Source organism: Dasypus novemcinctus, chromosome 25, assembly GCF_030445035.2.
Source record: "Dasypus novemcinctus isolate mDasNov1 chromosome 25, mDasNov1.1.hap2, whole genome shotgun sequence".
NCBI classification, from domain to species: domain Eukaryota; kingdom Metazoa; phylum Chordata; class Mammalia; order Cingulata; family Dasypodidae; genus Dasypus; species Dasypus novemcinctus.
In genome coordinates this window covers 17,032,064-17,057,108 of record NC_080697.1, presented here as the reverse complement: position 1 = coordinate 17,057,108, position 25,045 = coordinate 17,032,064, and the positions used below count along the sequence as shown (strand labels likewise).

The 25,045-nt window shown below is 60.1% G+C and overlaps 1 protein-coding gene across 1 annotated transcript in view; it reads left to right on the top strand.

Moving 5' to 3' along the window:
- Positions 1-25,045, top strand: part of OTOF (otoferlin) — a 116,358-nt gene that overhangs the window by 44,543 nt on the left and 46,770 nt on the right. The window contains exons 4-7 of the mRNA XM_058287741.2: positions 9,938-10,037; positions 12,260-12,441; positions 16,899-16,943; positions 24,513-24,586. Of these exons, the coding sequence (XP_058143724.1) occupies positions 9,938-10,037; positions 12,260-12,441; positions 16,899-16,943; positions 24,513-24,586 (401 nt within the window). The remainder of the gene's footprint in view (positions 1-9,937; positions 10,038-12,259; positions 12,442-16,898; positions 16,944-24,512; positions 24,587-25,045) is intronic.

Here is a 25,045-nt window from a genome sequence, read left to right as displayed (position 1 = left end):
GCCGCGGCGGGGGAGGGGGCCTGGGGGTGCTGAGGCCTGCCCTTCTCCTGGGACCCCCCTTTCCTGTGGGCATCAAAGGGGGACCCCAATGCCTGCCCTGGGTTCATCTTCAAGGACCAAAGAGGCCGGGGGCTGGTCTGTGATCCCCTCCTCTTCTGTCTTATGCTGAACTCAGGGTCCCCCAACTCCCTAAGCATTGCCGGGCAAACCCTCTTTTTCACCCCTTCCGTCTCCCCATCTAAGCTTCCTGTCCCCTTCTTTAAGTCTCCCCGTTTAGCCCAGGCTGGGGGATGGTTCCCCGGCAGAGAAGCTAGAGTATAACGGGTGATAATGTCCTCCCAGAGAGCATCTGCAGCCTTGAGGACAAACTTGTTACACCTCTGGAGGATGAGAGGCTGCAAGGCAGTTTGGTACAGGGATTTAGGAGTCAGGCAAGCTTGATTTCAGCTCCCCAGCTCAGTCACCTGCTGTGTGACCTTGGACAGGTTACATCACCTCTCTGAGTTCAAGGAATTCAGGGCTTGCCTCAGATTAAATGAGCAGCTGTGGGAATTAAATGAGATAGATTGTCTTTTATGCATTCCTTCAACAAATGCTTGCTCAGCACCTACCATGTATCAGGCGCTGAACTAAATGCCCAGGATAGCGGGCGCCTGCCCTCACGGAGCTTATGTTTTGCGAATGAAGCACTCCCACCTCACAAGCAACACCGCTAGGAGGTTTTCAATCAAGGCAGTTACCATCTTTCTTCTGGGGCGGCAAGCAGCTTTCAGAATGATTGCAACTGTCTGGACTGGGGGCTAAACAGGAAAACTGTAAAGTCCTGTCCTTGGTTTCAAAAGTCAATTGCAGGAAACGGACTTTGGCCCAGTGGTTAGGGCGTCCGTCTACCATATGGGAGGTCCGCGGTTTAAACCCCGGGCCTCCTTGACCCGTGTGGAGCTGGCCATGCGCAGTGCTGATGCGCGCAAGGAGTGCCCTGCCACACAGGGGTGTCCCCCGCGTGGGGGAGCCCCACGCACAAGGAGTGCGCCCGTGAGGAAAGCCGCCCAGCGTGAAAAGAAAGAGCAGCCTGCCCAGGAATGGCGCCGCCCACACTTCCCGTGCCGCTGACGACAACAGAAGCGGACAAAGAAACAAGACGCAGCAAATAGACACCAAGAACAGACAACCAGGGGAGGGGGGGGAAATTAAATAAATAAATAAATCTTTAAAAAAAAAAAAAAAAGTCAATTGCAGGGAAGCGGGTGTGGCTCAATGGATAGAGTGTCCACCTACCATATGGGAGGTCCAGGGTTCAAACCCAGGGCCTCCTGACCCATGTGGTGAGCTGGCCCACGTGCAGTGCTGATGCATACAAGGAGTGCCGTGCCACACAGGGTGTCCCCCGTGAAAGGGAGCCCCATGTGCAAGGACTGTACCCCACAAGGAGAGCCGCCCCATGCAAAAAAAGCGCAGCCTGCCCAGGAGTGGCGCAGCATACACAGAGAGCTGACGCAGCAAGATGACACAACAAAAAGAGACACAGATTCCCGGTGCCACCAAGAATGCAAACGGATGCAGAAGAACACGCAGCGAATGGACACAAGAGAGCAGACAACGGGAAGGGAGGGGGAGGGGGAAGAGAAATAAATAAAATAAATCTTTAAAAAAAAAAGTCAATTGCACTGAGACAAACCGAAGGGGGCGCAGCTGAAGGGCAACTTGTCCAGACAGCGGAAGCCTGTCAGCTTGTGGAACACCCAACGACTCAACAGTGGAGGAGACAACAAGCAGAGCGGAGCTGAAGGAGAGCATCAGAGCAGGGCAAGTGATGGCGCCACTGTCCTCACGCTAGCTGGAGCTACCTGAGAAGTACTGCCCTGTGGCCAGGATGGAAAAAGGACTTTAAATCTCATCTTATGACAGGCGGATGAGAACGTGGAGAAGAAAAGCCTAGAGGACATAGACATCCATTCACCCATCCATCTAGCAGTCATTCATCAAACACTTACTGAGCAAATACTCTGTACCAGGCACTCTCTGCTGATCACTGGGGCTCTGAAGGTGGAGGATTAAGGCACCCACCCCAAGAATGCTTTCTGCCGTGTGCAAGAGGAAAGGGAGCTGTGTGCTTAGAGGAGGCCCCACACAGGCTGCACTGTTGGAAGACTGGGGTCAGAGCAGCAAAAGAGCCCTCAAGCGAGTAGAGCTCCCCAACCAAAGAGCAGTCTCCAGGAGGAAGGAGCTCCCCGTCCCCGGGGGAAAGTGCACAGAGGCTGGACAACCCGTGGCCACCGCTTGGTAGAGGAGATCCCTGAATCCAGAAGGCCCCAACCCCATGGGCTCCACAGGGTCTCTGATTTTGCTGGGAGCCCCTAAGACCTCAGCTGACTGGATACGTGGCATGGCAGGCAAGGCATGGCAGGAGTGGCATGGCAAGAGTGGCATGGCAGGCATGGCATTGGAGGTGTGGCATGGCAGGCATGGCATTGGAGGTGTGGCATGGCAGGCATGGCATTGGAGGTGTGGCATGGCAGGAGTGCTTGGCAGGCATGGCTTTGGAGGCATGGCATGGCAGGGGTGCATGGCAGGTGTGGCATGGCAGGTGTGCCAGCAGGCCACAGGAAAGAGGGCTAGGGCCAGACACCACCCGTTGGCTTCTCAGTATCACATCATTCAGGCAGCTGCCTCGGGCACCCACAAGAGAGCTTGGTGACAGGCACCTGCTGGGAGCCCACAGAATGAAGTGCCACCTTCTTTGCTGGCATCAGAGACCAGCATGAGGAGGGAAGCAACAAGCAGACAGAGGTGGAGGAAACAGAACCGGAAGCTGAGGGTCCCCAGCAGGGACCCCAACATAGAGCTCAGCCATCTACTCCTTGCTGCACAGAGGAGGAAACTGAGTCTCAGAGAGGACACTGAGGGCACCTGGTGGACAGTGGTGGAGCCGGGGCTAGGACCGTGTCTTCAGCCTCCTCTTCTGATTCCTCTGTGGCTCAGAAACCCAAGTATTAAAAGGCAGCAGTGGCGGCGGACTTGGCCCAGTGGTTAGGGCGTCCGTCTACCACAGGGGAGGTCCATGGTTCAAACCCCGGGCCTCCTTGACCCGTGTGGAGCTGGCCCATGCGCAGTGCTGATGCGCGCGAGGAGTGCCCTGCCACACAGGGGTGTCCCCCGTGTAGGGGAGCCCCAAGCGCAAGGAGTGTGCCCCGTAAGGAGAGCCGCCCAGCGCGAAAGAAAGTGCAGCCTGCCCAAGAATGGCACCGCACACACAGAGAGCTGCCACAAGATGACACAACAAAAAGAGACACAGATTCCCGTGCCACTGACAACAACAGAAGCAGACAAAGAAGAACATGCAGCAAATAGACACAGAGAACAGACAACGGGGGGGGGGAGGGGGTAAATAAATAAATAAATAAATAATCTTTAAGGAAAAAAAAAAAGGCCAGCAGTGAGGGCCGAAACCTCGGGCACGAAAGAGGAGATGGCCAAATCATTCGCCACGACGGCCTCCGGGCCATTCGCTGCACTGCTGGAACGCCGTGAAAACATACCTGGTTGTTGCTGCTGTCAACAACCAGGTATGGTGTGGCCCCTGACCACCATCCCTGGTCCAGACCACTGCCGGCAGCAGAGCAGGACGGGCCACGTGGGGAGGCACAGGCCAGCGCCGGCGCAGGGGAGCCAGATGGCGCTCAGCTCCAGGAAAAGGCCTCCTGGCCTGGATCTGGCCAGAGGGACTGAGGGACTGAGGCCACTGCCCTCGGACCCCCCACAGCCCGGCCCAGTCTCCAGGCCCCTGCGCCCGGGGCAGCTGTGGGCTTAGCACCCAGCAGAGCCACAGCCGCCGCTTGGCTGGGGCCCGTCCGGTCCCCGAGGACCGTGTGCGCAGAGAGCGAACACGTAAGAGCCCCCGTGGGCCGAGGAGGCCGAGCCTGCTGGCTGGGAGGAAGGTGCTGGAATTGGGGTGGCCCTTCTTCTCTGCAGAGTTCAGGACACTCCAGGGTATAAGAGCCAGACTCACGGGACTGATACATTTGGGGAAACCGAGGCCTGGGAGGCTGGTGTGAGACATGACAACTTTGGGTCTGCTCCCGTCTCAGAGAGAGGAACTTATCCCAGGGGCAGTGGCAGCTTGGCCACCGACCCCCACGCGGCGTCCCAGGGGCTGCCTGGAGGAAGCGGCGTGGCCCTAACGGGCCTGGCTCTGAGCAGTGTCCTCTATTCAGGGAGGACGAGGCGTCGGGGAGCTGACACGCCTGGTTCCAGGTCCGCCGTCTGAGACCCTGGATGGGGCATCCCCCGCCGCCCCGTCTGCTAGCCGCCGAGGAGCCCGGGGGTCCCTGAATAATTCAGGATCCGGGAGCGGGGCAGGGGCCCGGCTGGGCCCCGGGCGCCTGGCGCCGGCTCGCGGGGGAGGGCGATGAATTATTGACAGGGCGGGTGCCCGGTTGCAGCGCCCTGTGGCCAGCAGCCTGCGGGTCGTAGGCTCCTGCGGCCCTCCCTGGGGCGAAGCACCTGGAAACCCGACCCAGACGCTCTGTGGGGGGCCTCTGGCCCCCTGGAACGGGGCCTCCGAGGGGAGTGTCCTCTGTGATGGGGTGAGTCCAGATGTGGAGCCCAGACAGGGCAGGTATTCAGAGGACACAGGGAGAAACTGAGGCCCAGAGGAGGGGTCTCGGCTGGGGTCCCACAGCAGGTTCCTGGGCCCCCCAGGCTGGCGCCCCTTCCTCCAGAATGAACAGCCTCACACCTCCACCTTCTAGAGAAATGACCTGGGTGGCTCAGGGGCAGGTGAACCCCCCCTCCTTGGGGGCCCCGGGGCCCGACCCTCCCGAGCAGCGCCTCCGCTCTCACCTGTGTTTGCAGCCAGGCTGGACAAGGGGGGCTGGGCCGAGGGGTCCCGCCAGGGCCCCCACCCCTGCCTACAGCAGCTCCTTCCCCAGAGGACTAGGCTGGGGGGCGTGGGGAGTGCCGTTCTGGGGAACGCAGCACCGGGGCCTTGTTTGGAAGCCTTGTTCACACAGCAGGCACCCCATTTTGGCTTAGATGGTTACAGATCTCTAAAAAGAGCAAAGGTTTAGAAAATGGCTTTTCTCCATCCTTAAGACAGACCGTGTCATTGTCCATTTCATGGGATGTTATTTGAGGCGGGGGGCTTGGGGGAACCGATGGGAGTTAAGGTCCCCAAGCCACCTCCTGGGCATGTGGCAAGTTGGGTCCTTCGGCCGTGCAAGCCCCCAGCCCTGTCCTCTGGGCCTCAGAAGGGAGGAAACAAGGGACAAGCCCGGGACCACGTCAGGGAGGGTGGAGGGGCCAGCACCTGCAGAGCGCCCCGCAGTGGTGGAGCGCCCCACCCGTCTTCTCAGTTGACCCTCGCCCCGAGAAGAGGGTGCTATGAACTCTTTTGGGGGAGGTGGAAAAAAGCCAGGCTCAGAGAGGTTGGCTACGAGCCCGGAGTCACACAGCTGTGGGTGGTAGAATCCCCCCCCAGACCACTCTGGAGGAGTCCACATCTGTCAGACTCCAGAGCTGGCCTCCTTCCGCTGTCTACACCACCTCCCTTAAGGGATGACCGGTAGTCCATGTGTGGACAGAGCTTGGACCCGTGTGCGAGGAGCAGGGCACCTGCCAGGAGGCCGACCTCGGTTTACCTGAGATTAAAGCAGCCACAAAATGGAGCGGCAATGAGAGCAGCCGCGGAGTAGTGAGATCCCCGTCACTGGGAGTGTATAGGAAAGGCTGGGGAGCATGTGTCAGAGACACTGTGTAAGGGACTCCTGGGAGAAATGATGGCGGGGGGCCCCTTTCAGGCCCCTCCCAAGTCCAAGGTCTGGGATTATTCCCAGGCAAGTTCAGCCCGGAAGACGCCGAGGCTTTGCTCAGGCTTGCAGCAAATAGCTCCCTCCTGCCCCCTGGGGGTGTCTTGTCACATTGCAGCTTCCCAGCCCACCTGGGGCGCTCTGCGCTCTGGGGCATCCTGGGTGGGGAGAGATGTGTCTGGACACCCTGCGCTCCGCTGCTGCGCCGCAGGTACTCATGGAATTAAAGCAGCCTGGAGGGAAGCGGACTTGGCCCAGTGGTTAGGGCACCTGCCTACCACATGGGAGGTCCGCGGTTCAAACCCCGGGCCTCCTTGACCCGTGTGGAGCTGGCCCATGCGCAGTGCTGATGTGCGCAAGGAGTGCCCTGCCACGCAGGGGTGTCCCCGCATAGGGGAGCCCCACGCGCAAGGAGTGCACCCATAAGGAGAGCCGCCCAGGGCGAAAGAAACTGCAGCCTGCCCAGGAATGGCGCCGCACACACGGAGAGCTGACACAACAAGATGATGCAACAAAAAGAGACACAGACTCCTGGTGCGGCCGATAAGGATGGAAACGGTCACAGAAGAACACACAGCGAATGGACACAGAGAGCAGACAACTGAGGCGGGGGTGGAGGGTAAGGGGAGAGAAATAAATAAAAAATAAATCTTGGGAAACGGACTTTGGCCCAGTGGTTAGGGCGTCCGTCTACCATATGGGAGGTCCGCGGTTCAAACCCCGGGCCTCCTTGACCCGTGTGGAGCTGGCCCATGCGCAGTGCTGATGTGCGCAAGGAGTGCCGTGCCACGCAAGGGTGTCCCCCGCGTGGGGGAGCCCCACGCGCAAGGAGTGCGCCCGTGAGGAGAGCCGCCCAGCGTGAAAAGAAAGTGCAGCCTGCCCAGGAATGGCGCCGCCCACACTTCCCGTGCCGCTGACGACAACAGAAGCGGACAAAGAAACAAGACGCAGCGAATAGACACCAAGAACAGACAACCAGGGGAGGGGGGGGAATTAAATAAATAAATAAATCTTTTTTAAAAATAAATAAATAAATAAATAAATCTTTTAAAAAAATAAAAATAAAAATAAATAAAGCAGCCTGGAGACCCAGCCCGCCAAAGAGCAAAAGGCCAGGGCCTCCCAGTGAGCACCCAGACAGACCTCCGCATGACCTGGAGTCTTGTCAGATATCCACCCTCCCGGGTCCCCCACCCCTCGTGAACCCCGGGGGATCCCAGCTCCCCAGAGCAGACGCAGCCCATCTCTCCCAAAGCCTGGGTCCAGAGGCTTCACACCGGTAGCTGGAAATTGGCCATGGTGGGAATATTTACATCCGGGAAATCAGCAAAAACTCCCAGTTGCAACATTCTCCCCCTGCAGAGCCCGTCGTTGAACATTTGCCAGCAGGTTCTGAGCAGGTCTCAGGGGCCTGTGCTCTGCCAACCCTCCAGGTGATTCTCTTTGCTCTGCTGTTTGAGAACCCTGACTTAGAACCAAAAGAGGTGAGGCCAGAGGGCCGGTGTGTCCCGTGGTGCCCACAACCCGCTCTTAGAAGGTCTGCCCAGCACAGGAGGGAAGGCCCACCCCTCCTTTTTAAAGACAGAACGATGGCTTGAGGCAGAGGCTCCAGGTCGCTGCCCCAGCCCCGCACTTCCTCCCGCCGCCTTTGTCCCTTCAGCTGCACACGGTGTGCGTGATGCTTTGAAGCTGGATGGACCCCAGAAAAGTATGTTCTTAAAGTTGACCCCTTCCTGTGGGTGTGGACCCATCGTAAGCTAGGGTCTTTGGGAGTATAGGATCTTAAGGTGGGACCTGCGTGGTGCAGGATGGGCCTTCGTCCTTGTCCTGGAGTCCTTTATAAGAAAATGAAATTCAGGCAAAAAGAGAGAGCCACTGGAGCCAGAAGCTGAAAGCAACGAAACCCCAAAGAGAAGGCAGAGGCCAGCAGGTGCTGCCACGAGCTCTGCCACATGGCAGAGGAGTCCAGAATCACCAGCAGCCGGTCTTCAGGGAGAAAGCGTCACTTGATGAAGCCTTGATTTGGACATTTTTGTCGGTCTCAAAACTGCAAGTTTGTAAACTAATAAATTATTAAAAGCAACCCATGGATGATGTCTGCATGTGCAGCTTTAGCAAACTAGAGCAGCGTGTTTATCTTAACCCGCCCATGTGGAACCACCGTGTGAGGAGAGCTCTCCCACATGGCTGACTGGTCAACCCCAGAGCCACACTATCCAACTCATAGAGTGAAATGGGGTTCAAGCCAACTCAGCCACCATGTATTGAGCACCCACTGCTGTTTATTAACTCAGCAAGCAGATATTGAGATCTCCTGGGGAGGGCAGGCAGGGTGATGTAAAATAGATGCTGGAAATAGAAAACACAGGCCCTGCCCTCAAGAGGCTCTCAGAGTTGCAGCTCCTGTGAGTCCTGCTTTGGGGGCGTTGTTTATGTGCTAAGGACTCTGTATTAGTCAGCCAAAGGGGTGCTGGTGCAAAATACCAATAATCGGTTGGTTTTTATAAAGGGTGTTTATTTGGGGTAGGAGCTTACAGATACCAGGCCATAAAGGGTAAATTACTTCCCTCACCAAAGTCTATTTTCACGTGTTGGAGCAAGATGGCTGCTGACATCTGCCAGAGTTCAGGCTTCCTGGGTTCCTCTGGGCTCAGGTCCTCTTTTTCCTCTACAAGGTCAGCTGTAGACTCTCAGGCAAATGGCTCTGTCTCTTTCCCCGGGACTGCAGCTTATGACTTCAGCATCAAACTCCAACATCAAAACTCCAACATCAGAAACCCTCAACTCTGTTCTTTGCCATGCCTTTTATCTCAATGCCCTAATCATAACTCAATCATGCCCTGGTACAGATCAGATTACAAGCATAATCTAATACTTCTTTTTGGAATTCATCAATATTAAACTGCTACAGACTCTGATAAGAACTTAAGCGCGGCATCTCATCTAGACCTCTAGCACCAACCCTATGATGTAGGTGTTATTAGTTCCTCTTAGGAAAAAACTGACACTCAGAAAACCCAAGTTGCCCAGGAAGCAAACAGCTCACAAATGTGTCGAGTTGGCTCTCAAGTCCAGTCTCTCTGACTCTGAGATGCTCTTTTTTTTTTTTTTTCAAGATTTTATTTATTTAATTCCACCCCCCACCCCCACCCCCACCCCCCCCGCCCGGTTGTCTGTTCTCTGTGTCTATTTGCTGCATCTTGTTTCTTTGTCCACTTTTGTTGTCGTCAGCGGCACGGGAAGTGTGGGCGGCGCCATTCCTGGGCAGGCTGCACTTTCTTTCACGCTGGGCGGCTCTCCTTATGGGGCACACTCCTTGCACGTGGGGCTCCCCTACGTGGGGACACCCCTGCGTGGCAGGGCACTCCTTGCGCGCATCAGCACTGCGCATGGGCCAGCTCCACACGGGTCAAGGAGGCCTGGGGTTTGAACCACAGACCTCCCATGTGGTAGACGGACGCCCTAACCACTGGGCCAAGTCCGTTTCCCCCTGAGATGCTCTTAACTGCAGCAGCGATGGGGGTCCGGGGGCATCTGGAATCAGGTAGGCCTTTGCCTCTGGGAGCTCACAACCTGCAGGTGTGGGCACCGTTCCTAACCAAACGGGATGAATGAGCAAGTGGCGGTGGCGACGGCCAGAGACTTGGTCATGTTAGAGAGGCTGAAGGGGCAGGCGCTACGTGTGCCCAGGAGGCCCAGGTCCTCCCCCGACACCCTCCACCTGGGTGACTGGCAGCTACTCTGCAGGAACTGAGCTGAACCTCGATTCCACACAGGAATTTCCTGACCTCAGTTGGCCCAGGAATGGGAGGCTCCTCCATTTCGGCCCGACCCCCAATCTATGAACATGCCCCCCCGGGTGCTCATGGCGCCCTCGGAGCTCTCCCAGGGAATGGGTCTCACGCACACGACCCTACACAGCTGTAGAGGGTCACGGACCCCCAGCCCTCACCGATGTGCTACCTGGGCTGGGAGCAGCCCCGGCGCCTGGGCCGCCTTCTCCCACCAGCCTCGGCCGGGGCAAGCCCACTCTTCCTCCTTCCCAGCCAGCTACGGCCTCTTGGTGGGTCAGCCTCGCTCCTCCCTCTGGCCTCTGCACGAACCTGCCATGCCCCCTCTGCCGCTCACAGGCTCATTGGAACCTTCCGTATGGTGCTGCAGAAGGTGGTGGAGGAGAGCCGGGTGGAGGTGGCCGATGCGCTGATGGACGACAACAATGCCATCATCAAGGTGGGTGTGTCCAGAGAACGCCGGCGCGCTCCCATCGTGGCGTCACCCTCCCCCACACATGGGGCAGCCTGGGGACCCCTGCTCCAGGTGGCAGAGGTCTGCTGGCCTCAGGCAGGGCCTGGCCTGACCCGGGGCCTCCACCCCAGCCCTCCCGACAGTGCGAGCCTGGAAGACACCCTCCCTTCTCCATCAAGAGGTCAAGAAGGGTGCAAGAGGCTCCTCCCACCCCAGGGGCCAGCCTGCACCCCGCTGCCAGGTGTGACGGGCACTCGGCAGGTCTGGCTTGGCTCCCCTGGGAGACCAGTCGCTCTGGGAGGGTGGGGGCCCGTCTGTGCTTCCATCTGTCACAGCCCAGCCCAGTGCAGCCTCTGGGAGCACACGTGATGACGCCCAGCCCGGTGGCAGGTGGCAGAGGTTTCAACAAAGGAAGGAAGCCAGCCCATCTGGATGCTTTGGACCCAGATGCCCGGCCTCTCCTCTGCCTTACTGGCCCCTTGAGCTCATTTGTGGCCACTTATGGGCAGTTTGGCTTGGTGGCAAGAAACACGGTCCCTGGGTACAAATCTTGACAAAGCCACTCACTCACGGTGTAACTCGGGCACACAAACATAACCTCTCTGACCCTCTGTCTCCTCATCTGGGAACAAAATCCCAGCATCTACTGTGTAAGATGGTTATGAGGCTCAAATGAGAATACGCAGCAAGTGCTTTATAACAGTGAGCACATAGTAAGTGCTCACTAAACATATAAAATCCTGCCGTTGGGTATTTCCTGACCTCCGTTGGCCCAGGTATAAAACGGGGTGACACCAGCCACCAGGACTGGATAATGTCTGACTTCTCTCTGGAAAGCCAGCAAAAAAATAGTCTCAGCAGCAGATGGCTGCCCTGAGCCAGAGGAAGGAGCCTTCTGGGGGCGTGCCGGGGGTCGGGCAGAGAGGCTTCTCGAGCCCACCACTCCTTGTTGAGAACAAGGGGAGCATCTAGGGGTTCTCGACTTGGCCCCAGCCAGGTCATTCTCTCCTGCAGGTGGGCAGGGAGGGCTGCTTAAAGCAAAAGGGTCTGGGGTCCCACCACCACAGCAGGAGGGAGGGGGTGCCAAGCAGGCCACGGGGCAACGGTGGGAACGGAGGGCCAGGAGGAAACCGTGGGAGCCTGAAAGAGGAGGGGGGGGAGGGCGGGACCCCCGAGGGAGACCTGGGGCAGTGGGCAGGGGCGAGAGGACAGCCCTATACTGTAGATTCAGACCCACCGCCCACCCCTGCTGCCCGTTTTAGAGATGGGAACCGGATGTCCTAGATGGCGAAGATGGCACGGCTGGTCACTGCAGAGCCGGGGACCCAAGGCCTCCCAATCCAGGCCACGCTTGCTCCCCGCAGCCCACTCGGTGCCACTGCAGGGGCTGCGCTGGTTCAGTGCGAAGGGCGCAGGCTCCGAGCGGGGCAGCCAGGGCTCAAGTCCCAGCTCCGGGGCGTCTTAGCCGTCCCCGTGGGCGGTCACCTCCCCACCGCGTCCTTAGGCAGCTCGAGGCGTGCAGAAGATGGAGTGAGTTTCCTTCCGGGCCCCTTGGCATCCCTTCCCTTGGGAATCTGAGCCCGGACACCAAGGGAAGTCCCCGCCCTGGTCCCAGGAGCAAACCCGCATGAGCGAGGGCGACTGCAGCTGGAAGCTCTCCCAGCCACGCGGGGTGAGGAAGGGGCTAGAAGGAGCCTTCCCGGTGCCCCTGGCGGGGTCCTCAGGCCCTGAGCCTGGCGCGGGCAGCCGCCAAGGCCCCGGCCCCCCCAGGGTGGGAAAGGGTCGTGTGGGATGCATAGGAGGGCGTGCTGGGTCCACACTCAGGGCCCAGCTCCCCCGTGGCCCCCACCCCAACAAGCAGCAGGAGGCGGGGGGAGTGAGGTCAGCCGGCTTTGGCTAGGGCAGGCCCCTCCCTGCAGGCAGCCCCAGACCCGAGGAGGACCAGGGGGCAGCGGGCTCAGCAGGGCAGGGTGGCCCCCCACCCCCCACCCCGGGGCACCTGGGAAGAGGAGCACCAAGCATAGCCCGAACCGGAACCAGCCTTTCAAAACCTCTTTTCTCCTCTGCCAAATGGGGTGTAAGCCCACCTTGCCTTCCTCCAAGGAGGGGAGGTGTGGAAGCAACCGGAAGCACGCCAGGTGGCACGGCCGCTGGCTGCCGATGGGCATCGCCCCCCCGCCGCTCACCACCCACCCTTCTACCTGCAGACCAGCCTGTGCGTGGAGGTCCGGTACCTGGCCGCAGGGGGCACGGTGGGCTCCTGGGACGAAGGGGACTTCCTGGGGGACGAGTCCCTTCAAGAGGAAGAGAAGGACAGCCAGGAGACAGACGGGCTGCTCCCCGGCTCCCGGCCCGGCTCCCGGCCACCAGGAGAGAAGAGCTTCCGGAGGTAACCGGCTGGGCCCCCCTGGCTGCCCACCACCCACCGGCTGGGCCCCCCTGGCTGCCCACCACCCCCAAAGACATGGGAGTGGGGGGGGCACCTGGGCTCTGGTCCCCACCTCAGGGCCCCAGGCTGGCGAGACAGGGGCAAGAGGCTGCTTCTGCAGCCCACCCGGCCTCGCGCCAGAGTCCCCTGCGGGGCGACTCAGGACGGGCCGAGGGGCTGCCCACCGCCCCGAGGGAGGCCGAGCTCCAGAAGGATGGGGCAGGCGGGCAAGGGGAGGCTCTGGGCTTGTCAAGGATGAGGCGAGCCGAGAGAGGAAGGAGCCGCCGCCCCTTCAGAACCAAGGCCCAGCTGGGCGCCGCGGCTCTTTGCCCAGGAGGGTGCTTGCCAGCCACCCCCTGCACACCTCTGCCACCCCGAGGTGGCAGGACGCTGCAGCCAGTCCCCGTGGACTCCTCTTCAAGAAAGGAAATACGGTTTTAGGATTTTGAGAGCAAAGAGCATCAGGGCTGATAAAACACGGCCCATGGGCTGCTAGGCCACTGAGAAGAGCAAATAAAATGCAGGTGGGGAGAGTACTGGGAATAAAGTAAAAAGTGAGCACACCTGCAGCGACAGGGCTGGAATTTCTATTCTGAGCCGGCCGCAGCAGTGGAAGCTTCTTCCACCAGGGTGGAAAGAGCCTGCAATTTGGCCTCTAAAAGACCCAGGTCTGAGTCCCAGCTCTGCCTCTTACCTCTCTGACCCTCAGCCCTCCCTGAAAAATGGGGAGCGGGGCAATGAGAGTTCCCCCGCCCTGTCCACCCCACGGAAGGTCCGGTGGCAAAGAGGTGATCTGTAGCTGGACAGTGCAAAGGGGCAGGCGTCAGGTGAGGAAGGGTCCCCAGAGGAGCAGGGACCCCTGGGGGCCACCTGGTCCCCAGGCTCTCATCCCCTGGGAAGAGCCGGGGCGGGGGCGCTGCCCCCCAGGCTGCAGGCGGGAGCTAAGAAAGGGCTGCCTGGGGACAAGGCTGGAAGCCCGCACGCACCGGCGCCCAGCAGAGCCCGGCGGCGTCTCAGGCTCTAGCCTGGCGGTGCTGCCCACTAGCCATGCGGCCTGTCGGGTGAGCCAGAGCCCCCGTGGGGCAGCCGCAGTGTGGGTGGACGAGGTACAGCCTGGCTGCCTCCAGCTCTGTCCTACGGGGAGTGTCCGAGGGAAACAGCCGTCCCGAGAGCCCCCGAAGCCGGCGTCACAGGCTTCTCGGGGAAGCTGAGCTCAGGCGATGCCGAGCTCCCTCCTGGGTCTTCACAAATGGGCCAGGCTGTCACCCGTGGGGGGGGGGCAGGGACCCAGACAGAGCAAAGGGAGTGAGAGGTCCCCAGAGGGCACCAGGGATGTGGAGGTGGAGAGGGCCCCCCAACTTTCCTCACAGCCCCCCGTGCCTCCCCACTCCTTCCCCACATGCAAAGCTGACCCGGGAGGAGGGGAACCGGGGGAGATGACAGCCACCGCCAGGCCACCACCCCGGCTCAGAGGGGCCGTGTGAGCGTGCGCCCGTTTCCCCAGCTGCCTCGGGGCACCCTGGGGTACATGCCGTGCATGCTGTCCCCTGCCGGGCCTGGAGGTGGGGGACGTCGAAGGGCCCTTCGACGGTGAGACGGTGGAGCTGGGGGGTTCCCCGTTTAATTCTGGGTGGCCACACGGGGCCGTGTGCTCTGGTCAAGGAACACTGAGGTTCTCGGGGAGCCTGACGCGGGCCCTAGGAAACCAGGCCTCTGGGCTCGGGGCCAAAGAGCCTTCTAGAAAGGACCCCTGTTCCCTGAAGTGTGACAAAGGGAGGAAAAGGGAAGGGGTATCTGTGCCCAGCCTCTGACCCCAGGTGGACCCCTAGTCCTGGCTTCTCTCACATCTGCCCCCCCTTCCCAGGGAGGCCAAGGAGCTCGACCTGCTAGGGGCCCCTGTCGCTCAATCAGGCCACACCCAACAAGAGGAAGCCTCGGTGGCTGCAAGCTGCAGGGGCTTGGCTTTCAGCTCTGATGCCGCCCTGAGCACGGGGCAGGCGCGGGGGCCTCTCGCCAACCTGCCCTGTGCCCCCGGCCCCCCCCAGGCCGTTGGCGGCGCACAGAAGGAAGGGCTTCCCAACCGCACAGACACTGCTCTCAGGGGCACAAAATCGGGATCAGGCCCTGCGCGGGAGCCTGCATCTCCCGCAGGCTCCGAAGACAGGGGAGAAGCTGTGCCCCCCGGCTGCACACGCCACCAGCATCCAGGCTCTGCAGCCGCTGTCTCTAGGCGCCGGGTCTTAGAAAGGACAGAGCTGGGAGGGCTTTACGCTCACAGCCGAGCTCTGGAGCCGGGGGGGCTGTGCCCCGATTCCCTGCCTCCCGGGAGCCTCTCCCCTCCCCGCGCTCTCCACCTGGCCTGGCCCTCCTGCACGTTGCCCCCTGCTGCCCCGCCCTCTTTCTGGCCTCCCCGGTGCTGCTGGGTCTCCCCGGGGGGCCACTTAGCTCGGTCCCCTGTCGACCATCCTTGCATTCCAATGGCGGGCAGGTACCTGGGCCCAGGAGGCAGCCGGGCATGGGTGCATGGGCGGGCGCGGGGTCAGTACACCCCCGCCTCACCCCGAAGTGCCTCCCCATCAGCTCCCCCAGCCCCTCTGGAAGGCTAGAAATTCCTTCCAACCTGCCTTCAGAGGCGCCTCCTGAGCCCAGCTGGCCGTGCAGGATTTGGGGGTACAGAGGTGCTCAGGGCAAAGACTCCTCCCACCCTGAGGCTGGGCTCCCCCCACCTCCTGCCCACATAAGACTGGGACAAGCCTAGAGGACGCCCCTGCGGGCTGACCCATGCATGGCTCCTCCTGTCCTGGGTAATTCAGAGAAAAGTGCCCCGGGAGCAGGAGCCTGAGGGAGAGTTGGAGCTAAACGGGGGCAACTAGGGAGAGAGAGAACACTGCTCAGGAACAGAAGTTACCCGGCCGGGCCTGGGACCCCGAAAGCTCAGTGTGGGTGCTGGGTAGCCATGCCAGCTCCAGGGAGGCCACGTCGCAACGTGGGCTGAACATGAGGTCGAAAGTCACTCGGCTCCCTTGTTGGCTGGGTGAGGGGGGGGCAGGCCTCAGTTTCCTCTCTGGAAACTAGGGTCATAGCACTAACCTCCCCCCACCCTGTACTGTGGAGGATGACATAGGGCAGGCGCGCTCAGGGGCTGAGCAGGGGCCTTGTGGGTATTCTTTTTAACGGGCGCGGGAGAGGGTCCTCTTTGCATGGAGAAGGACAGCCCCTTTCCTTTCCCCTGGAGCGTGGGAAGAGGGGCAGGACGGGAGAGCCGTGTGCCCCACTGGGCAGGCCCGTGTTTCCGGGTCCCAGGGCAAAACCCGTTCGGGTGTGAAAATCCCACCTTCCAGCCCCCCCACGCCCTCCCAGGCATTGCCCTTTCCCTGCCACTTCCTCTGGTGCAGGGGTTTCCAGACTTTTCAGGCCCAGAGTTCTTTATCAGTCAAAAAAAAAAAAAATTCCTCAAAGCCTCGATTTACAATTCGGAGTAAAGCAGCTCTGCCTGCACCCACGTGCGAGGGGGCTACCCGCTCTTGGTGGGTCCCGGTGGGGTCTGCTCCTCTCTCCCCACCCTCACCCAAGACCAGCCAGGACAGGGAAGCCCCTGCCGTCCCTTCCCTGCAGCGGGCTCCGTGGGCTCGGCCGAGAGCCAGCCGCGGCGATCCCCGGGAACTTCCCACTGCACTGTGGCCTAACGTCGGGGTTAGCCGGCGGGGGCTGGACTTGGGCTAGGGGGCTAGGCCTTCCGGTCCGAGCTGGAGGAGCACAGGGTTACGACTCCCCGAGCCAGGTCTGGTCCTGGACAGAATGCAAGGGGAGAAAAAGTGGGTAATGTTTCCCTCCTTTCTTCCCTACGGCATCAGGGAAGCGTAGAGGGAACTTTCCAGAAGAGTTTTTCTGGGAGCCTCCCTAAAGAGGGAGAGGAGCCCCACTCTCCCCTGACCTCCCCCCGGCCTGCCCCGAGCCCTGGAGGGGTGGGCGCGCTCCTCCCTCTCCGAGTGCCCTGCCCCCATGGCACCCCACACCCCATTGGAGAAGAGGAGGGAAGGTGGGGGAGGAGCAGGGGGCCAGGCCTGGAGGGAGCTGGGTGCCTGCGAGAGGCGCCCACATTCTGAAAACCACCGGATCTCCAGCCCAGGGGGACAGGAGAACAGGAGGTGGGGTACCCTGATCTTCCCCCTCCACGGGGCTCCAGGTTCTCCAGGCATGGGGCGGGGGGAGGGGGGGGACAATGGTGGCCACCAACGTCCCCCCAGGGCCTGGCACAAGAGCCGCTGCCTCCTGCCCCCAAGGCAGGGCCGGGCGTCCTTAGGCCCCTGCTCAGGCTGCCGGCTGAGCCCCCGGGAGCCGGGGGCTGAGGCGGCAGGGGTCTCGGGCCCACCGCCTCTCACTCGCGCCCCTTGTCTCCTCGTTTCTCCTCTGCTCAGCCCAGGCAGACAGAAGACCCGGGGAGGCAGAGCTGGAGAGCACAAGTAGGTGTCTCAGGCCAGCCTGGCCAAGCTCCACGGGGCCCCAGGCCGGGCCAGGAATGCTGAGGGCGCAGTCGGGATTCCCCCCCCCCCCCCCCAGGATCACCGCCCTCGGCTCCGGGGGTGAGGGGCCGGCCGCTGGCAGGGCCTCCGCTCTTCGGGGCGCCCCTCCCTCCTCCTGGTGCCTCAATTCCTCCCCCACGGCCCCGCTCAGCCCCGGAGTGGGGGCAGGCCCTTGGGCTTCCCTGAGGGCAGAGGTGGGGCTGGGAGACCCTTCTCGCAGAAGCAGGGCAGGCTGGGCAGACAGACAGACCCGGAGGTCCCGGGAAGACAGACGGGCCCTGGGTGCCTGCAGGGTGTGGCCAGAGCGGGAAACCCAGAAAGCCACGAGAGACCACCCCTCGCTCTGGTGGGTTCCCCTCCGGGCGGGGGGAGATCGGGCTGTCAGATGGGAGGGGCTGGAAAGGGCTCGCGGCTGGGGGTTGACCGCAGGGCCCTGCAGCGCCCCCAGAAGCACGTACCCGTGTGAAGGCTCCCCAGCATCAGAGGGAGTTTCCCCAGCACAGTGGCACCCTCCCACCCCCTCGAGAGGGTCTCTGCTCCCACCTCTCTCTTACAAGGGACAAACCTGAATCCCGGAGAGGAGAAGCAACTAGGGGCAGAGCTGGGGCTGGAGGGCAGGGAGATCCGAGAATTTCCGCGCGCCCGTCTCTTTTTATTTCTGAGATCACACCAGTGCCGACCAAGAGCGGGAAAGCAGGGCATGTGGCCTCTCTTTTCCAGGTAGGGAAACTGAGCCCCAAAGATGTAAAACAAAACTGGGGCCCCAATAAGTTAAAAATGAGTTCATCCGAGGGTATCAGGGCGACACCGAGGTTGTAGGCGGAGGGTGGACCCGACGCATGCCGGCATGGTTTGGAGCATCTGCTCGCACCCAGACCCGAGAGCTCACGGCCTCGTTAGTTGCTGAAGCCCCAGCTCACGCTGTTCAAACGAGCCAAGGCAGTGCTGCTGCAGGGGCCGCGGGAGCAGTGGGTGCAGGTCCACCGCGGGGAGAGCGCGGGTCCAGAAGCCAGAGGCTGGAGGGGCTTGCCAGGACCTGAGCAAGAGAAGAAGCGTCAGAGAGGGAATAGCACGTGGCAAGAGAGGGAGGCAGGCTGAATCCCGGGGTGTCGGGGAGACGCTGGTGGAGCAGAGCTGCTGTTGCCTCTTAGGGAGAGGGCTGGCGTGGAAGGCTACGGCGGAGGCGTGAGCCGCCCATCCCTGCCCCTGTCTGGGCTCAGCGATGCCCGATAGCCCCTCTTGACCTCCAGCTCCTCTTCCGTCCCGTCCAGGCCCCTAAGGGCTCCCACCCTAAATGCAGGGTGTCCAGCACAACCCGTTCTAAATTCTTAGGGATCATGAGATAACATAATCTGGCATTTTTTGTCATTATTGCTGTTAATAATTTGGTTGTTAGACTAATAGGACTATTGGAAGAATAGGAAAATGGAATTTCTAAGAGATTCAACATGTTGAAACTCTCTAGCCTGGAGAAGAGAAAAACATGGGGAGCAGTTTTAAATCTCTGAAGGGTTATTGTGCAGTGAAGCTGGTTGGTTTCTCTCTCCACTGAGGACAGAAAAGTAGAACTGGGTGTAAGCTGCAGTGTGGAAAACTCAGCTTCGACCTGTGAAAGAACTCGCGCTCGCTGTGCGTAGTTGAGATTCTGGGATGGGTGGGTTTGGGGAGATGAGCAGTACCCGTCCATGCTGCTGTTTGCCTGCACGTTGCCAGGGACCACCTGGGATGAGGAGCCAGCTTTCCTGGCAAACCAGGGTCATGAGAAGTAGGCATGGGTCTCCCAGACTTGCTGGTATGACAAGGGCACATGTGCAAACAGGCCCAGAGGCGAGACAGGGAGGTCCTTGTGGGAAGGGGCCAAGCTGTCCTACAGAAAGCTGGGAAGAAATTTGAGACTGACTTTGTGAAAAGAAATGCCACATGCTTTCCCCATGCCACCCCTCATGGCTCCCTCATTTGTCTGCTCATTGGGTCTGCTCATTGTCTCTGCTTGTGTCCGTTTGTTGTCTTCTGCTCGTTGTCTGCTCATCACCTTTAGGAGGCCCTGGGAACCAAAACTGGGCCCTCCCAAGTGGGAGGCAGGTACCCAACTGCTTGAGACACATCTGCTCCCCTCCACACACTTTTATGTTTATAATATTTTTATTGTCTTTTTTATTTTTTAAAGATACATAGATCACACAAAATCCACACACTTTTTGAAGGACAACTCTGAAGCCTGCTATGATGAGATCCCCAATACTTGGGGACATGGGAAATAAAAGGAACAGGCCCAGCAAGGGTTCCCTGGGGAACACACCCCCAAGTTTTGAGAATCCAGCTGTTTAAAAAATGCAGAGAAGGACCACAGACCCCGTTTCTCATAGTCCAAAGTTGGTTTATCCCAGTTACCCGTGGCCTGAGCGGCTGAGCCATTCCAGGGCCTGAGCCCTGGGCAGGGACTGAGCACATCTACTACCCACAGCTTCCATTCGGGGCGCGCTAAATTTAGCTGGGCCAACGTCCCTGCATCATTATGACTGCCAGGCAAGGACACGCTCCTGAAGCTGAACCGTGGGATGAGCCGAGAAATCATCAGCTCCTGAAAGGAAAGAGGAGCCTGTGAGAGTGGACTAACTGGGAAATCCAGTCCAAACTGCAGGTGCTTGTCATTCTGACAGTGGTGGATCCAGCAATGGGGAGACCCAAATGTGACCCTCAGGAGGCCCTAAGGGTCCGCCCCCACCCCCACCCCCACGCCTCCGGTCTATTGTCTCTCACCTTTCATGTGCCCGTGGAGGAAGGGCCCACTTGGTATAAGTGACTTTTGCACTGAATTGATCTGTGGTTTGTTTTCTTTGTTTCTTACCATGTTGTATCTTTAGTCATTGTAGAACTGGACTAAACCAAAGGGATTTTATTTGGAGGAGAAAAAAAAAAAAGCTCAGTTCACCAGTAATGGAATCAGCAAATGGCATTTTTTCCGAAATCTAAGTCTTTAATACAAGTCGATAATCTTCACAGTTCCCTGATTCAGTGAAAATGTATTTCAGAAGAGACCCTTAGCCTTTGCCGAGGGAAGCAGGCCCACTGCCGGCCAGGAACTGGTTCTGCAATAAGGCAGAAACCTTCTCCAGGGGACCTTGTGATGTGGCATCCGTCAGAAAATTACAAAGGGAGCGCTGGCCGGTAGCTTCGTGTTCTAGCGCATCTGCTGCCCCGCAGTTCGGGAAAGGCACGTCTGTCTGAGAAAAACAGACAGAGGCCCAGAGCCTGGAAATGACGTGCATCCCTAGACATTTTGCATTTTACATAAAAAGCAAAACACATCATTTTGAGAGCTTCCCAGGCACACAGGAGCCCTACAAGGGACCTGCCCGCTTGAGGAGGTTAAAGTTGTCCAGGGCCAGGAGAGAGGCGTTTCTCCTTTCAGTTTATTTGGATGTGGAAGGGAATGATTGGACAAGTAAAGTTGTTTTTTGGTTTTTGTTTGTTTTAAGTCTTAACTTCTACATCCAATTTGTTTCAAGAAATAAAGTGCCTTTCGAATTCAGGGGGCCATAACTGCCTGGGGGACACCTCCAGCCTCCCCTCCTTTTTTTTCCCCACATCGGTTCCCCTGCGTTGACTCCCTCATCTTTTTGTGCGTTGTTTGCTCATTGTCCGTTGTTTTGGTTCATTGTCAGTTCTTTGTTTTTTGCTCGTTGTCTGTCTTCTTTAGGAGGCATCAGGAACTGAACCCAGGACCTCCCCTGTAGGAGACGGGTGCTCAACTGCTTGAGCCACATCCACTCCCCTCCAGCCCTTTTTTACTTGGGTAGGTCCATAGGGCCAATTCAGAAAGCCTCAATCCCCTGCTACTGGGCATCTGCCCTGGGCTCGGGGGCAGGAGGCATGAAGCAGCTGGCTCCTCACCTGTCTTTAGACCTGCCAGCTCAGAGCACTTCCAGGGCAGGGGGTCACATTTCTGGGGCTGGAACAGGCTACGCCAGCATTGTGCACGTCACACATGGGCTAGGGCCGGGCACCCTGAGCGGGGGACGGCTCAGGAATGGCCAAGAAGGAGCTGAGCCCAGCCAGGCACTGGGCCCACCGGGGGACCCAGGGATCATGGGGAGAGCAGCCACCTGGGCAGCGCGGCTGGGCAGAGAGGCATCCATGTACCGCCGAGGCGGGAAGGGCAGCGGGCGAGCGAGAAGGAGCCAAGGCCCACACCATGTTTCCTGAGGCACCTGCTACCTCAGGGGTCGGACAGAGGCCGGCACCAGGCAGGGAGTGTCCCTCAGCCGCGTCAGACGCTCCCCAAGTCTCCTGTAGGAAAGAACTCCCGGGGATGCGTGCCAGACGCTGGTCCCAGCCTTTGGCCCCAGCAAGTCAGATGCAGTGGGAATCTGTACCTTGAAGCAGCCACCCCAGGGGCTCTGATGCAGGGTCCGGAGGGGACAGTTTCCAGGACCACTGGTTTAGGGGTCTGGGGAGGCACGTGGCTTCCAGAAGGAGGAGCCTCCGAGGGGGTCATTTTCTCATTTACTAATTAAGGATCCTGAATGGAAACCAAGGCACTTCTGCCACGAATCCTTCTGCACAGCAATCAGGGTGTGGGGTCGTGCTCCTCTTAAAAGACCAAGGGGCCATCACGACGGGACTTAGGGCCTGTGGTTGCAGTCACACTTCTCCTCGACCACTGTATGACTTTTTTATTTATTTATTTTTTTTTATTTATTTCTCTCCCTTCCCCTGCCCCCACCTGTTGTCTGCTCTCTGTGTCCATTCGCTGTGGAAGAATCGCTTGGATTCTTGTCAGCGGCACCGGGAACCTGTGTCTCTTTGTTGCATCAGCTCTTCCTGTGTGCGGCACCATTCCTGGGCAGGCTGCACCTTTTTCGCGCTGGGCGGCTCTCCTTATGGGGCGCACTCCTTGTGCGTGGGGCTCCCCTACGCAGGGGACACCCCTGCGTGGCAAGGCACTCCCTGCACACATCAGCACTGCGCATGGGCCAGCTCACCACACGGGTCAGGAGGCCCTGGGGATCAAACCCTGGACCCTCCGTATGGTAGATGGACGCTCTATCCGTTGAGCCACCTCCACTTCCCCATAATGACTTCTTGATTGAACTGAGGTTTCCTTAGTTTTGTAGGTGAGGAGGCCCATGAGAGAACACCTCTGAAATTTGCAAATGGATGTCCATCGCCCAGGGCTCCTGTTCCCTAGACAGGTCCAGTCCTCTTAGAGTTTTTGTTTTTGGTTTTTTTTTAGGAGGTACCAGGGACCTCCTACGTGGGAAGCAGGCGCTCAACCACTCGAGCTGCATCCGCTCCCCCAGTCTTAGGTTCTCACCAGCCCCCCATTGGTAGGGCTAGAATAGAAAGGCAACCCCACATTTCCCCTCAGCCCCCCAGCCTTCTGCAAATGGCTGCACCTGCGCTCAGAAAACCAGTGGGGCCTTCAGAGTAATGTGACCCGAGGAGTCACGCCAAAACCACTCCTGCCCCAACGGAAACAGCATTCCCTCCATCGCCTTTCACAGGCACACGTGCTCGCCGAGCCCCTTCCCCTGGGCTCCTCGGTCAGTCCGTGCATGTCACCTTTCCAAATGTGTGGAAGAAGTTCCTCTCTGGGCCATTACCTGTCCAAGCGCAGACCCTGCAAACTTTTCGCCAAAGGTCCGGATGGTCAGGATGGGATTCGCACCCCCAGAGCCGGGCAATCCTGCAGCATCCGGGCAAAGGAGCGGAATGTACTAGAAATATCGCTGGCCCAGGGGCCAGGAGCCCTGTGCTTCAGCCCCAGCTCTGCTGCTTACTGTGTGACGTTGATATTATTTTAACCTCTCTGAGCCTCAGCCTTCCCCTTGGCTGATCGAGAAGCGTGTGTCCCTCTCGGGATCGCTGTGGAGAGGAATGAACAAACATCTGGAAACACCTCTGGCCCACATCCTTGCTCAAGAAAGGTTAGGTAATCGATCCTTCGTTGGCCATATTCTTCATCGGTAATTTATCTCTCCTTATTAGAAGAGGAGAGGGAACTTTTCCAAAGAATCCCAGAGGCATCAGCTTTCCTTTCGGAGAGCCTACCTTTGCCTTCCTCCCACTGTCACATCCCTCACAAGATGACACGGGACCATGCGGATCTATTGGGGCCACCCCAGCCTTCTCTGCCCCACCTCAGCCCTTTCTAAGAAGTCATGGCCGTGGCCAGTGTTTCCTAAACTGTGAGCTGGTGCCACGCGGAATGGATGGCTCCTGATGGCTCTCTCCCTGGGATACGGGCACACGACTCTCCATGCCTTGTCCTACAGAGGGACAGTGAAGGAGAGGCCTAGGCTTAGGTAGGGCTTGGCGGATAAGATGGCTGGAGGTTTCTAGGCCGTCTCTTACAAGGAGAGAAAGGTTTTCCTCTGCCTCGCATTGCCCAGGATGAGAACAGCGATCTGGGGGATCGGGGGGAGCTTGGATCCCTATTTGAGCCCCCACAGGGGCTGCCACTGTGACCTGCGGACGGGGGCTCTGCAGCAGGCTTGGAGCCCCACCTCGCCGCACCTGGGCTCCGTGAGGGCAGGGCTGCACCCAGGAGGAGGGAGAGCGGGAAGCAGGGGAGTCGGGTATCCAGCTCATGCAAGATTGATGGGGAAATGGAATACCGCTCGCTCCCCCCGGCCAGTCCTGCCGCTGGTCCCTCCTGGCGCCGGGGACCACAGGCTCGGCTGCAGGGACATCCCTGAAGGGGCCCCCTCCCCTCAGCCCCCCTGACTTGAGGACTCGTGGCCTGGGGGTGCAAGGCCACGCCGGGCCAGAGGAAGAGGTAGGAGCTCCGGGGTCGGCCAGCGGCTCCCGGGGCTGGGGGGTGGGGCGGGGGTTCCGCAGGGAGGGGTGACAGGAAGAAGGGGCGCCAGCCGGGACCAGCCAAAGAGCTGGGGAAGGGCCCGCCTCCACCTCGCACGGGGGACCGAGGACAATCCCAGGGCACAGGGCGGCCGGGGAAAGGCGGGCAGGGTCCGGGCACCCGTGCCCACCTGAGAACCTAATAGCTCGTTTCAACCACATCCCCCAACCTTGCCCCTCAACCTCTGCCCCTTGGGTCCCTTCTGACCCCTGCTGTTCTGCAGCTTTGTCCCCGGTCATCCGGTGTCCTTTCCAACCAGCTGGGCCGCAGGGACGGGGTGAGGGAGCTGGCGTGGCCCCGAGTGCTGAGAGCACCGGACTTGGGGCCTGGGACCCAGAGGGACGCCAGTGCTTCCAGCTCCATGCACTGCAGGCCCCCCGCTCTGCCCGCCGGAGCCCCCGCCCCACTGCTCGCGGGGTGATGGGGCAGGGAAGGGGTGGGGGTCCCCTCTGCCCTAGCCGCCTCGTGGCTCTGCAGGGACAGGCCCCCGGTGGAGGAGGCTCGGGCCCCGCCGTGGGGACAGCCGGGGTGGGGCTGGGGCCGGCGCCCCGCCGCGCCCTGTGCGGTTCATTCTCCGACGTGTCCCCGTTCTTCTGTGCCGCCCTCGCCCCCTCCTGCCCGCCTCGTGCCGCCGGCGGCCCCCGCAGAGCGGGGAGGAGCGTGTTCTCGGCCATGAAGCTCGGCAAGCACCGGCCCCACAAGGACGAGCCCCCGAGGCAAGGTACCCAGCGCCGCCCTTCCCGCGGGACCCCCCCCAGCCCTCCCAGGGGGCCCGCGCTCCTGAGCCGCCTTCGGGGAAGGCCCCGCTGCCAGGCGGGCAGAGCTGTCCCATCGTCCCGTGCCAGGCCTGCCTGGGCACCGAGGCACCTCCTGCCCGCGTCGCCCCCTGCTCTTTTATTTTACGCAGCAGCGCAGCGAGTTATAATCAGGGGAGGGAATCACAGAAAACCAGGGTGACTAGACCGACTCCCCATTTCTGGGCAAAACCAGGGGCCTGAGGTTCCTTGTCTCCAGGTGTGGGGGGGTGCTCTGGGGAGCAGGAAGGGCTGGGAGGCCGGCATGGCCCATGGCCCTGGGCTCAGAAGAGGGCAGCTGGCTGGGGGGAGGCAAGCCCAAGCTGTTTAAAAGGAGACAGGGGGGCAGGTGGAAAACAAGGGGAGAAACGGAGCGGAGAAGGGAG